Genomic DNA, 15031 nt, shown 5'->3' with positions numbered 1-15031 from the left:
AAACCTGCCAAAGAAGTCTTACAAATCTGTCTTAGCGTGGCAGCCCAGGAACCAAGATCAGTGAGAGTTTCTTGAGCCTTGAGGGTAAATTTTCTTTCAGGCAAGCGGTTGCCTTGGAGTTTCTCTCATTGTCAAGGTCTTGGCCTCCCTCCTCCAGGATTTTTAAAGTCTAGCTCCTGTCAGAGACACTTTGAACATATAACCCTGGCCCATCATTCAACAAGCCCCATGTGGCTCCGGATACTTGTCCACTTTGTCTTGAAAGACAGGTCTGGGTTTTCAGACTAGAGAATTCCATATGTATAGGTAGAGGTGTCCCTCTGCTCTGAATGGTTTTTACTCCTGAAATCTTGTTACTACTCTTCATATACTGTTTCTACCCACCGTGTATTGCCCAATCAGTAAGGTTGGTATCCAGTATGATCTGCAGAACATGGGTCAGAGATTCAGTACACCATAAGGGTTAAGGAAGAACTGTGGTAATTTAGGGTTGGAGATGGAAACCAGGAATAACTAACCTAGTCACAAATCCCATGGAGATTTGAGTGTCTGGGCCATCCCAGTGGTGTTTCTAATATCACTCTTCCCTCCCAGTATCCTATTAAAAATCACTCGTTTTCAAGGCAGTTGCAACTGGCAAGACGTAACCAAATACACCGAACACAACACCACTCAGGAGAATTTTGCCAATTAGCATCCTTAACTATAAAACACCATTGGCTATGGGTGGAGTAGTGCTCATGCCTGGACTCACTGCTTTGTCACTCACCCCTGTAAACCCTTTATTGGATGGGCCAAACTTGGATTTCTGACAGGAAGGGGTGTAGAGAACAGGAGCTCTATCGCCCAGCTTTCCAGGACTTGAAACCATCCCCTATCCCACTTTATTTTCACAGGTGTGCCTAAAAGAACTGCAGCCATGGCGCCCCGACCTGTGCCTTATTCCTTTAGCTATAATAATCCATCCTCCCACTCCTCCTTGCCTTTTCTTCCACATCAAGTTACGTGGGAAACACAGGTGGAGTTGTTATCCCAGGCAAGAGAGAAAGCAGGAGGAACTTCCTGCTGTTGGCAGGGAGATAGTATCAGCTGAGGGTCGTGGGAGTCAGGGGGCTTGTACTTCCACTCCGGTGCCCCTGAAGTGCCCAGCTCAGGTTCAGGGAGCCCGGGAGGCTCTGCTGTCAGGTGCCGGGCAGAACGATGTTAACAAAGCCTCAAACTGCGCTGTTCTATGATGACTCAAGAATCCCATGCAATCCCACGCTCCTGCCAGTCGCCACTTCCAGGAGCTAAAATAGACCTCTGATGCTAAGAGACAGCAGGCCTTTTATATCTGCTCAGAAAAATGAGCCCAGCCCTAAGAACGATCCTGCTATTCAATACAATGGAATGTTATACGGCCATTAAAGATGCAAACTATGCCCACTGTGCAGGTGGGAACCAGAATGCGAAATAATGTTACATGAAAACAGCAAAGTAGGAAATAGGTACACATGCCAATCACAACTATGGAAAACACACATCAAAGAGTTCATCCCTAAAGAACCAAAGAAAATGAAGAGCACCACAGTCCTTTGAGTTTCCACCCCCTCCCCCACATACACACCACCTTTTATTATAATACACTTTTTAAAAACTGTCATGCTGGTCATGCTAGGTTACTGAGGCACCTGTCTTTTAAGTGACACAGGAGTTAACTCTGCAGATCATTTAATTCAGGGAATAAAGAAGAACTGAATGCTAAGGGGGCTGGTGCTTTAAAATGACTGGATTCTTCCTCTTCCCACGCCCCTTCTCAAGATCAGGGCACGTTATCATTTCAGGTTTAGCACTCCAATGAGAAATTCCTTCAAAACACCTAGCCTACCAAACTCTAAGATGGGAGTTTAAGGAAACATGTATTTGGACCTCTCTGAAGTCGGACTGCTGTGTTTTGAACTAAGCTAGCTTATATGGAGAGAAAGGAACTGTTTTTTGATAGGCTGACAGAAATTCCTTATTGAAAAAGAATTGCTAAATGCTCTCCCCCAACCCCACCCCTTGTCACCTTGTCACTGGTAGTGCTTAGAGTTAGCCAAACATCTAGCACATATTTGGGTGTCTGGGTGAGCACTATTCTCTTTCTGGGGTCCTGGCTTCAACACCTGCCCAGACTTGGTTTTTCTAGAATTAGCTTCCAATCAGTATGTTTAGTTTTTAAAAGACTATGTGTAGATATTTTTTAAAACTTTGTATTTTGAAATAATTTTAGATTCACAGAAGAGTTGTAAATATAGTACAAAGAGTTCCTAGATACCCTTCACCCAGCTTCCCCTAAGGTTAACACCTCATATAACTCTGGTATATTGATCAAAACTATGACATTAATGTTAGCACAATACTATTTACTAAACTACAGGGCTTCCCTGGTGGCGCAGTGGTTGAGAGTCCGCCTGCCGATGCAGGGGATACGGGTTCATGCCCCGGTCCGGGAAGATCCCACATGCCGCGGAGCGGCTGGGCCCGTGAGCCATGGCCGCTGAGCCTGCACATCCGGAGCCTGTGCTCCGCAATGCGAGAGGCCACAACAGTGAGAGGCCCGCATACCGCAAAAAAACAAAAAACAAAAAACAAAAACTATTTACTAAACTACAGACTTCATTCATATTTCACCAGTTTTTCCACTAATGTCCTTCTTCTGTGCAGGATCCAATCCAGGATCCCATGTAGTGATTATATATAGAATGTTTAGTTAAAAAAAAACACCCCTAGAAACAAGTTTCCTTTTAGGAGGTGGAACAGGTAAGCCAGTAGGTGTCTGGGCAATTTATGATCCTGAGCTATTCTACCCAGAAGGGAACTCTATCACTTCTGCACCAAAGCCCTTAATTCAGAACACCTCATCATGGTTATTTTCAGAAAACATGTCTTACATCAGCACTTCTCACAGTAGTACAAAGGGATTTGACAAGTGGGTTATTTTAGCAACCAATATTATGAGGGTGACAAAATGAGCAGGATGGCCTTATCTGTTTCCTATGTGTCATTTTTCTTCAAACTGTATTGAAACTTTTTACTAGAAGCTGTAATATTTGAGTGTAACATAAATGCTGAGAAACACCCACACCAACAGGGAAGGTACTCTTTCCAATGTGTGTTTGGTTTTGTTTGCCTGAAATTAAGTATTGAAATCTTACAAAAACCAAATTGATTAGGTTATTTTGACTCGTTAATCTTGAGAGGAAAGGGAAAGCAGGCTATAACATCCATTTATTCCTTCAACAAATAATCGGATAATCAAGAATAACTCCCCCCTTAATCCATGCCAACTACGTGCCAGGCAATTTGCAAAGTGCTTTACAAATATTGTTTCCAGAGGATTTAAGAGGTTAAGTAACTCACCCAAGGTCACACAGCATAGAGTGATGGAGCCAGAATTCAAGGCTGGGTCAGCCTGATTCCAGAGCTGGTCGTCTTGGCCAGCACCTGCTCCATTTCAGTCACTGCGCTGGGTGCTAGACAGAGATACAACACTGAACAGCCCTTATTCCCTCAAATCTTACAGTCTAGTTGGAGGAGAGAGACCATTAAAGAGCTAAGTAACAGCCCTCTCTTCTCCTTAGGTATTCCTTGGATTGGTTACAAGTAAAGGTGATCAGTAAATGCAATCAGTGAATCCCAACACCTTTATATATTTAAATTCCTTTTTTAGGTCCTCAGAGAAAAGTCCTTTCCCCTCTGTGTACCCTGAGGATCCCTAACAGTTAGGAATGAACTTGAGGATACTGACATGTTCCTCCATTTTGTGGCTCTGGGCTAGATGTCAGCATTGCACACACACACCCCCACCCTGCCACTTAGTCTCCTTTGATGAGAAACAATGGGAACTATAATGTGCAGATACATATAATGATGAAATCAAATCAGCTGATGGAAATTTTTAAAGTCTGGGACACAATAATTATATTCCATTTCAACTGTCTTTTCACACTTGCATTAATTGGTGAGCTCTAAGGGAGCTTCAACTGGTTCATGACTATATGGCATTCCATTTTGAAATATATTTCTTAGAAAAATGACAATGATGACCCTGTAAATTATAAACTGGCAACGTTATTTTAAAAGTGAAGGGCTGGAAGACTTAAATCTCAGCAAATGACAATCATTCTCTTCTCTCTCCCAGCCTCCAAACAATCAAATACCCTAACCCTGTGGTTTTCGAGGCTGGCTGCATATGGGAATCACTGGGGAAACTTCAAAATTACCAATGCCTGTGTCCCACCCGCAGAGACTGTGAAGACTTAATTGATCTGGGGTGTGGCCTGGGTTTTGGAAGTTTTAAAAGAACCCCAGGGGATTTTAATGTGCAGACAAGTTTGGGAACCACAGCCCTAATCGGAGGATCATAACCCTGGCTGCACATTAGAATCATCTTCGGGGCATCTTTAAAAAGTCCAGATGCTTGGGCCACATCCCAGACCAATTAAATTAGAAGATGTGGGGGTAGTGCTCAAGTCCCAGGAACCAGGATTTTTTGAGAAGGATTTTTCAAACAACCAGGATTTTTTGAACTCCCAGAGGAGTTCAATGTGCAGCCAAGGCTGAGAAGCACGGCCGTAGGTGCAACTCCACACTTGCAATAAGGGCAAAGGCAAAATTTGCACTCAGACGTTCAGCAACTCTAAGATGAGCCTAATGTGAAGAAGCCAGTTCTAGAAGCCAGGTGGGAAGCAGGCTGAGGACAAACCCTTAGAACAACTGTCCTACTTTAATATTAAAATGAGCTCGCTTTTCTCTTGCCATGTATGAGGGTCAACTTTTAAGGCTTGTCTAGGATCACTAGTAACTGATGGTATCTAAGGCCCACTCCCTACCACACCCACCAAAATAACTGCAGAAAGAATGGGAAATAAAGTACTTTAAAGGGATGAAAACCTTTGCAAAGGGCTGCAAACCACTGCTCAGAGACCCTGCATGGATGTAGACAAGGAGGAAGCAGAAAAGCAAGCTATTTGACCTACGTATTATCCAACTAGTTAGTTTTTACCTGCAACTTCATGTGCATTTTTACTCACCAAGCCAAACTCTGGGCTTGGAGGAAAAAAGCCCTAGACCATGATTCTCAGCCTTACCTACACATTAGAGACATCTAGGGAGCTTTTAAAATAATGAGGCTAGGGCCACACCCAAAGTGAATTAAATCAATCTCTGAGGGGATGACATCCAGGAATCTCTGTTTTAAAAGGTCCCCAGAAAAAAAAATAAGGTCCCCAGGTGAAAAGGTGAGGGAGAGGGATAAACTAGGAGGTTGGGATTAACATATACACACCACCATGTATAAACTAGATAATCAACAAGGACCTACTGTATAGCACAGGGAACTCTACTCAATATTCTGTAATAACCTATATGGGAAAAGAATCTGAAAAAGAATGGATATATGTATATGTATAACTAAATCACTTTTCTGTACACCTGAAACTAACATAACACTGTAAATCAACTATACTCCAATATAAAATAAACATTTTTAAAAATACATATCTTAAATAAAAATACTTTTAAAAGTAAAAATTGCTTAAAAATGCTAAAAAAAAAAGGTCCCCAGGTGATTCTAATGTTGCAACTGTAAAACAAAGAATATTGCCCACCATCCAGTTCTACCTACAGTACACCCTGAAAGGAATGCAGAGCGAAGATCAAGAATGAGGCACTCTGCTCTGGGAAAACAGGCAGAACAAGCCCTCAGTTACAATATTTTCAGGAAAAATTTTTATGAACCCAGATTCTTGCATCTTCCCATACTTAGAAAAGCACTAAAATCATTAGCTAAGATGTCTGTTCCTCGTGACTAGCAGCAACCTTCTACCAGGATGTGTGCTTGGTTGCACATATCCCCTTCGCCAAAATCACATACATGCTGACCTCCCCCCTTACCTCTTTGGAGCAGTTCCTCAGAGCTCTCTGATAGGCTGTCTCCCGGGCTTTAGTCCTCAGTTAAGTCCCCAAATAAAACTGAACTCACAGCTCTCAAGTTATGCGTTTTTATTTCAGTTGACACAACCAAGGCTGAGAACTGTCACTCTAAACCAGTGGTTCTCAAACTTGAGTGTGCATCAGAGTCACCTGGAGGGCACATTAAATAAAACACACATAGCTGGGCCTCACCCTCAGAGGTTCTGATCCAGTTAGGGTGGAACCTGAAAGTCTGCATTTCTAACAGGCTCCTAGGTGATGCCAATGCTGTTGGTCCAGGGACCACACTTTGAAAGGTAGAGCCCCCCGTGGACCACTGGTTCTCAGCCTTGGCTGCACATGAGAATCACTGGTGGGCATTTAAAAAATACTGATGTCTGAGCCCCTCCCTAAACCAATTAAATTGTAATGTCTGAGGCCCAGGGATCAGCGTTTTTAAAGGTGATACAAATGTGCACTGAGGCTTGTGATCCACTGCCCTAGACCTAGATATTTTACAGCTGGAAGAGATCATTTAGTATAAACCCTTAAATTTCCTGAGAATTTATAGCTACTTTAGCTACTACTGGTCCAGATGTCCCAATCCCAATTTCCACTATTCTTCCTTAATCATTACTGTGTATTAACAATGGGGATTGTAAATCAACTATACTTCAATAAAATTAAAAATAATAATTAAAAAAACAATGTGACCAATTTAGGGTGACCAACTTGTTGTCCTGGTTTGCTTAGGACGCTCCTGGTTTTAGCACCGAAAGTTCCAGATTCAGAGTAAATCGGGACAGTTGGTCACTGTGGTAATGTTTTACAGCTCACAGATTGGAATACAGTACTATTAGATTTTTTTATTTTTTCTGTACGCGGGCCTCTCACTGTTGTGGCCTCTCCCGTTGCGGAGCAAGGCTCCGGACGCGCAGGCTCAGCGGCCATGGCTCACGGGCCCAGCCGCTCCGCGGCATGTGGGATCTTCCCGGACCGGGGCACGAACCCGTGTCCCCTGCATCGGCAGGCGGACTCTCAACCACTGCGCCACCAGGGAAGCCCAGTACTATTAGATTTTGCTTCTAACATCCAGCATCCATCCTCCACTAAAAGGAACCAGGGCTCCTTGGAAACAGCTGATTCCAGGACTAGGGCAGAGAAATGTATGGTGAGCCTAGGAATTTTCTGTCAGAATCTAAGGAAGTGCTCAAAGACTCATGGAAGCATGTCAAAAGGACTAAAGGGACTCCCACTGGCCAAACTGGAGAAAATTTGAGCATTACAAAGAAAATGCTGAACTGAATGTAAAGCACTGAATTTACATTAAGAAAAACATTGAATTAAGTGACTTCCAAAACAATAAGTAAAACTACTTCTCTACTATTGGAAGTAACTATTACATCAACTTGCTCTGAAAATTGGTATTCGAGGGAAAAGAATTAGGCCTTTACATGATCTTTTTGGTTCATATCCTATAGATGAGAAAAAGCTCATCTTTACAGAAGAATGCCAGCTAAGAAACATAGACTGGATGATAGAATTAGGAAATCACCATCTTGCAACCCCTGATTAAATCACAAAGTCAGGAAATACATTTTAAAAATTAGAAAAACAAATTACTGAGTGAGGAAACAGGAATTGATGGATGCTGAAATTTTAGGTGAGAGGTTATTGGGGAACAGGACAGTCACATGGTACCAAAGTAACACCCCAGATTTCTTGCTAATTAGGAAGAGAAAATTAAAATTACATGGAGAGTTCTGAGGGCCACCACCTTAACCATCACCTTTACTAAGAGTGGACAACTGCCATTATGTACCACTGGATGGGATGCTACATGAAGTACACAGCATTATTTATGAAGCATACTTATCAAAACTGAATCTAATCAAGCCTATGGACCTAACAACTTCCAGTTTACAGGAAACTCAGGTGCTGGAAGGGAAAGCTAAACACCATCATAAGAAAACAAACCATCCTGGTTAACCCAGGACTGAGGACTGTCCAGGATGCAGGATCAGTGTTAAACCAGGAGAGTCCCAGGAAAACTAGGACGGTTGGGCACACACACACCAGTCAGAAAGATTCATAAGTGGGGCAGACCTGGTCTCTAAAAGTCAGTGATTAACAAAAAGTGGGGAGACTGTTCTAGATTAAAAGACACTAAAGAGAGACCACACTCAAATGCAACATGTGAACTGGCCATACAAGACTTCAGGGGACAGCTGGGGAAATCTGAATATAGAGCCGTACTACTCAGCTAGCCCACAGATGTAAATGAACCAGGTCACTAATCACACTATTTAATCTGGCTGACATATTTTTGGTAAGAAAACTTCCTCAATGAAGGATGTGGTGCACTGATACACACTCTGGTACAAGCTCCTTATCTCCCTCTGAACCATCAAGCAGTTTGCAGACCACACGTTGGGAAGCACTGTACTAGATAATGGATAACACTAGCAAAGATCACTGAGGTACTGGTAATTTCTTTTTTGGCTGGGCTTACGGTATTATGGTTATGTAGAAAAATGTCCTTACACTTAGAAGATGGATGCTGAGACGTTTAAAGGTGAAGTGCCATGGTGTCTACCACTTACTTTCAAATGGTTTATCAAAGAATAGATACACACACAGATAAAGCAAATATGGCAAAATGTTAACATTTGTTGAATCCTGGCGGTGGGTATACTGGTGTTCATTGTATTATTCTTTCAACTTTCTTGTATGCCTAAAACTTTTCATTATAGAAATGACGAAAGCATAATTCTAAGATCATCTTACTTACAAGATGTAACACTAACAGAATTACCTGGAAGCTGATTACCTACAGCTAATCCTATATTTATTCATCAGATATTCCTTAGGGGATAGCTAAGTTAAAAATAGAAAAATGAGTCGAGTTAGCCATAAGAAAAAAGCACATTCCCAGCTGAGGAAACAGAATGAGAAAGGACCAGAATGGAAAAAAATTATCTTTTTCAAGGAAAGGAACTCAATGTGTATAGAAAAATGAGGCTACCCAGATTATGAAGGGGCTTTGAGGCTTCATGAAGAATCTGAGACTTAATTTTAAAGGCAAGAAGGAGCCCATAACAGACAGATTTCAAGCACCAGAGAAACACAATGAGACTGGCATTTTAGAAAACTCACTGTGGCTGTAGAGAACAGAATGGATGGGGGCAAGAATGAAGACAGCAGCACAAGTTAAGAACATGGCCCTTTCAGTAAATAATCTGGTGAGAGATGATGGTAACTTGTAGGGATGGAGACTTGGTGATACACTGCATGTGGGCAGAGGGTATGGGAAAAGAAGGACTCAGATATAATTCCCAGGCTTCTGGCTTGAGTGACCAAGTAGATTGGAGTCTGTCATACAGAGTGAAGTAAGTCAGAAAGAGAAAGACAAATACTGTATGCTAACACATATATATGGAATCTAAAAAAAAAAAAAAAAGAAAGGAAGAAACTGGTCAGAAGAACCTAGGGGCAAGATGGAATAAAGATGCAGACCTACTATAGAATGGACTTGAGGATGTGGGGAGGGGGAAGGGTAAGCTGGGAGAAAGTGAGAGAGTGGCATGGACATATATACACTACCAAAATAGAGAGTTAGTCGGAAGCAGCCGCATAGCACAGGGAGATCAGCTCGGTGCTTTGTGACCACCTGGAGGGATGGGATAGGGAGGGTGGGAGGGAGGGAGATGCAAGAGGGAAGAGATATGGGGACATATGTATATGTATAACAGATTCACTTTGAAAGCAGAAACTAACACAGCATTGTAAAGCAATTATACTCCAATAAAGATGTAAAAAAAAAGATTGGAAATATAGGAGCAAGAACAGGTTTGGGGGAAAGATGTGAAGCATGCAACATTAGATATGTTGATTTCAGAGTACCTAGAAGATATCCAGGTGGAATCCACCTTGTCGGCAGTTGGATATGAGAATGAGAAAGATAACTCCAACTTCCGGTTTACATAACTAATAGATGGGATTGCCATTTACAGATATAGGCAACAAAGGAGGAGAAAATAAAAGGCACTTTTCATTTATGTTTTACATTAAGGTTTTTCAGCTATAAAAATAATATAATATTATTTATATAAAATAAACTAGGGAAATGGAAACATAATGTATATAATATACAAATATATATTATTTACATAAAATGAAAAATAGGGAAATGGGAATACAACTTATTTGACTACCATTAATCAACATTTTTTTGTCATTTTAGATTATTTCCTTCTAATATTTTTTATATGGATATTTATATAGTAGCTTTAAGAGCCATATTTTTCTGAGAAAGGGGCTTCTCTAGAGGTATTTAGGATTGAGAAAAATTAAAAACACTAGCTGACCTGATATCAGTTTGTAAATCAGACAGTGCTCACTAAGTTACACGTCCTTAGTCTGTTAAGATTCAAAACATAATTTAATTGTTGGGCACGTATCCAAGAACAACTCCGGAGTTGAAGAAATCATGACTAGAGAACGTCAGTTTCAATACCCATACTACACAGCCCAATTATAGGTATTCAGTTTCTTCTTTGAAGCTCTCCTTTCCCATAGGGTCTCTACTACAACCACTTCTCCCTCCACAGGTGAGAGCTAATTGGTGGTATTGCTCCTAAGGGAAACCACATTTTTAAAAGCTGTTCTGGAAGCCTCAAAGCCTAGAAAACCCAAAGTAATGAATCTCTACTGAGATCACACAGTCACTCTGCAATCATTTCATAGCTTACTCTGCTTTTTAAAAAAGCTAGACTTGTTTCTAGTTCTAATCCTTGGCTACCTCATGAATGCAGAACACATCTAGTAAAATCTCCAGGCAAATACAGAAACCCGAGTCAATGTGAAATTATGACCAGATGTGGAAAAAAGCTCAGTTGTCACTCCACCACAGGCAGAGCTAGACAGAGGAGACAGACTGTAAACTAGGATCAAGGGAGCCATGATAGACTGACAGCAAAAAGAAGGAACAGTCCAGATCCAGGGCTAAGGAGTGGTCACAACCAGGCAAACATGCAAGAGAGGCAGCAAACGTGAAAACTAAGGTTATAAATCTACCTCAGGTAGGAGGTCCACTATATTCTTCCTGCTCAGGGTCCAAAGATTGGTTTCCTCGGTAATGCTCTCAGGGTCAGCGATGTAGCAATATGCTAGACCTGGAAGTTACTGACACTTCAGCCTTAACAAAGAACCTGCAGGCTTGTAGGAGGCTGCTTATTGAGTGAAGAGAAGCACCAGCTCACAGTGCGGGGCGTGGGGGAACAGATCCACAGGCACAGCTTGTCTTAGGACGAAAGGCTCGCCAAGGAGCTTCTTGGCAGAGTTTGGAGGACAGCACAACCTGTAGAAAGAAATCATAATATCAGTTTGAGATAGCCTAATCCACCAGAGGGCAGACAGCAGAAGCAAGAAGAACTACAATCCTGCAGCCTGTGGAATGAAAACCACATTCACAGAAAGATAGACAAGATGAAAAGGCAGAGGGCTAAGTATCAGATGAAGGAACAAGATAAAACCCCAGAAAAACAACTAAATGAAGTGGAGATAGGCAACCTTCCAGAAGAAGAATTCAGAATAATGATAGTGAAGATGACCCAGGACCTCGGAAAAAGAATGAAGGCAAAGATTGAGAAGATGCAAGAAATGTTTAACAAAGACCTACAAGAATTAAAGAACAAACACCTAAACAGAGATGAACAATACAATAACTGAAACGAAAAATACACTAGAAGGAATCAATAGCAGAATAACTGAGGCAGAAGAATGGATAAGTAACCTGGAAGACAGAATGGTGGAATTCACTGCTGTGGAACAGAATAAAGAATGAAAAGAAATGAAGACAGCCTGAGACCTCTGGGACAACATTAAACACAACAACATTCACATTATACAGGTCCCAGAAGGAGAAGAGAGAGAGAGAGAGACAGAACCTGAGAAAATATTTGAAGAGATTACAGTCAAAAACTTCCCTAATATGGAAAAGGAAATAGCCACCCAAGTCCAGGAAGTGCAGAGAGTCCCATACTGGATAAACCCAAGAAGAAACACGCCAAGACACATAGTAATCAAATTGGCAAAAATTAAAGACAAAGAAAGTATTGAAAGCAACAAGGGAAAAACGACAAATAACATACAAGGGAACTCCCATAAGGTTAACAGCTGATTTCTCAGCAGAAACTCTACAAGTCAGAAGGGAGTGGTATGACACATTTAAAGTGATGAAAGGGAAGAACCTACAACCAAGATTACTCTACCTGGCAAGGATCTCCTTCAGATTTGATGGAGAAATCAAAAGCTTTACAGACAAGCAAAAGCTAAGAGAATTCAGCACCACCAAACGAGCTCTACAACAAATGCTAAAGGAACTTCTCTAGGCGGGAAACACAAGAGAAGAAAAGGACCTATAAAAACAAACCCAAAACAATTAAGAAAATGGTAACAGGAACTTACATATTTATAATTACCTTAAATGTGAATGGATTAAATGCTCCAACCAAAAGACACAGGCTCGGGCTTCCCTGGTGGTGCAGTGGTTGAGAGTCCGCCTGCCGATGCAGGGGACACGGGTTCGTGCCCTGGTCCGGGAGGATCCCACATGCCGCAGAGCGGCTAGGCCCGTGAGCCATGGCCGCTGAGCCTGCGCGTCTGGAGCCTGTGCTCCGCAACGGGAGAGGCCACAACAGTGAGAGGCCCGCGTACCGCAAAAAAAAAAAAAAAAAAGACACAGGCTCGCTGAATGGATACAAAAACAAGACCCATATATATGCTGTCTACAAGAGACCCACTTCAGACCTAGGGACACATACAGACTGAAAGTGAGGGGATGGAAAAAAGATATTCCATGCAAATGGAAATCAAAAGAAAGCTGGAGTAGCAATACTCATATCAGATAAAATACTTTAAAATAAAGAATGTTACAAGAGACAAGGAAGGACACTACATAATGATCAAGAGATCAATCCAAGAAGATGTAACAATTATAAATATATATGCACCCAACATAGAAGCACCTCAATACATAAGGCAAATGATAACTAATAAGAACCTGCTGTATAAAAAAATAAATAAAATAAAATTCAAAAATTCAAAGAAAAAATATTCAGTTTGATAAACCAAGGAGAAACTACAGGAACACAATTCCTTAAAATTTAAGCCCTTCCTCTGTGTTCCCACAGCTATCACATTTAATGTAACTACCTGGGTTTTTTAAACCATCTTCCTCATGGGAGTATATAATCTTTTTGAGGCTAGAAATGAGGCAAAAACTGCTTATTATTCATCTCTGTGTTCTCAGTGTGTGACACAGAGTAGGGGTTCAATGGTGAATGGAGCAAGGGGCCTGAGTCATACACTTTTCTGTATGATTTACACACAATAGGTTATTAATAAATATATTACTGAATTATTCTACTGAAAACTTCCTAAGCAAATTACTTTTTCCCTTATCACAGGAAGTCAAGTAAAAATGAGAACAAAAATTCACCTATAAACTCACCATTCAGAGAAGAATACATGCTTCTAACTTTTCAGGATATATCTTTCCAAATATGTACATTTAAATTGGTTTCTTAAAGTGGAGTCACACTGTACATACTATACACACTGTTTTACAACAGCTTCTTCACATAATAACACATCATGAGCATCTCTCCACTATATGTAGTTACCTCACTTTTATTGGCTATATGGTATTTCATTAAATAAATGTAATGTAGCTTATTTATCTAATTCCTTGCTATTGGAAATGTAAGCTGTTTCTAACCTTTTGCTATTTCAAAAGTCCCTTCATGAATATTCTTATAGTTATATCTTTGCTTACATTTTTAGTTATTTAGAAGAACTGCTGAGTTGAAGGGCCTGTATGTTTTTAAGGCCCTAAGATATGTATGACTAAACCTTTTTAAACCTTGTTAAAAAAGGTTGTACTAATTTACACTCAAACCAACAAACCAGATGAGTTCTTGTTTCCCTGGCTAACACTCAGTCGTTTAAATAGCACTGTCCTATTCAAATAAGGAACAAGACAAGATATTCACTATCACTCCTACACTGGAACATCTTCTTATCCAATGTAATAAGAAAAAAAAAGTATTAGAAGGAGAGAGACAAAACCGCTTTTATATGGTGATCATATGGCCAGCTACCAAGAAAATGAAAGAGAATCAACTGGAAAACCTGTAAAACAAATAAAAGAATAGGTAGCTTGACACAAAATCAGCAATAACGAGTTAGAAAATATCATGAAAAAGGTCCCTGTCATAAAAGCAATAAAAACTTTACAATATCTTGTATTAATCTTAAGAAAAAAGACCTGTATTGGGAAAAAAATACGTGTTTATATTTAGAGAATTCCATAAGCCTAGAGTAATTGAAGAGATAGGTCACATACCTGTATAGAAAAAATAGTGTAAAAGATTTCAATTCTCCTTAAATTAATTGGAATCAATAAATTCCAATCACAAGCCCAGAAGAATATTTTTGATAAGTTGATTCTAGAGCTCTGTTAGAAAATACATGAAAACGTTAAGAGCATATATCCTTTAACCCAGCAATTCCACATCAGGGATTTATCTAATAAATATACTATCACATACACTTATTCATCACATATACATAGTCATTGCAAAAATACACAAAGATATATGTACAAGGACATTCACTGCAACACTGTGGTAACAATAGAGTAGAAACAACCTCAAAATTCATTAGGATGAATGTCCCTTCAAAGGGACAAGTTAAATTATATATTTATGTAAGTTAAAACTATACAGCCTATTTTAAAAATTAAGTAGACCTTTAAGTACTGATGCAGATCCTACATCATTGTAGAACAATCTCCAAAATCTACTGTTAAGTGACAAGCATGGTGCAGAATAGTGGGTTTTTAAAAATTTTTTAAATTGAAGTATAGTTCATATACAATGTTGTGTTAGTTTCAGGTGTACAGCAAAGTGATTTAGTTATACATATATATTTTTAAATTCTTTTCCATTATAGGTTATTACAAGATACTGAGTATAGTTCCCTGTGCTATTCAGTAGGTCCTTGTTGTTTACCTATTTTATACACAGTAGTGTGT

The 15031-nt window shown here is 40.2% G+C and overlaps 1 protein-coding gene across 1 annotated transcript in view; it reads right to left on the bottom strand.

Moving 5' to 3' along the window:
* The window catches only part of TRMT2B (tRNA methyltransferase 2 homolog B), a 90158-nt gene that overhangs the window by 41250 nt on the left and 33877 nt on the right, over positions 1–15031 (bottom strand). The window contains 1 exon segment of the mRNA XM_060137294.1: positions 11011–11293. Coding sequence (XP_059993277.1) covers positions 11167–11293 — 127 coding nt within the window. The 3' untranslated portion in view covers positions 11011–11166.

This window comes from Lagenorhynchus albirostris, chromosome X (assembly GCF_949774975.1).
Source record: "Lagenorhynchus albirostris chromosome X, mLagAlb1.1, whole genome shotgun sequence".
Lineage (NCBI taxonomy): Eukaryota > Metazoa > Chordata > Mammalia > Artiodactyla > Delphinidae > Lagenorhynchus > Lagenorhynchus albirostris.
Note: the sequence above shows the minus strand (reverse complement) of the source record. Positions and strands in the feature narration are given on the sequence as shown.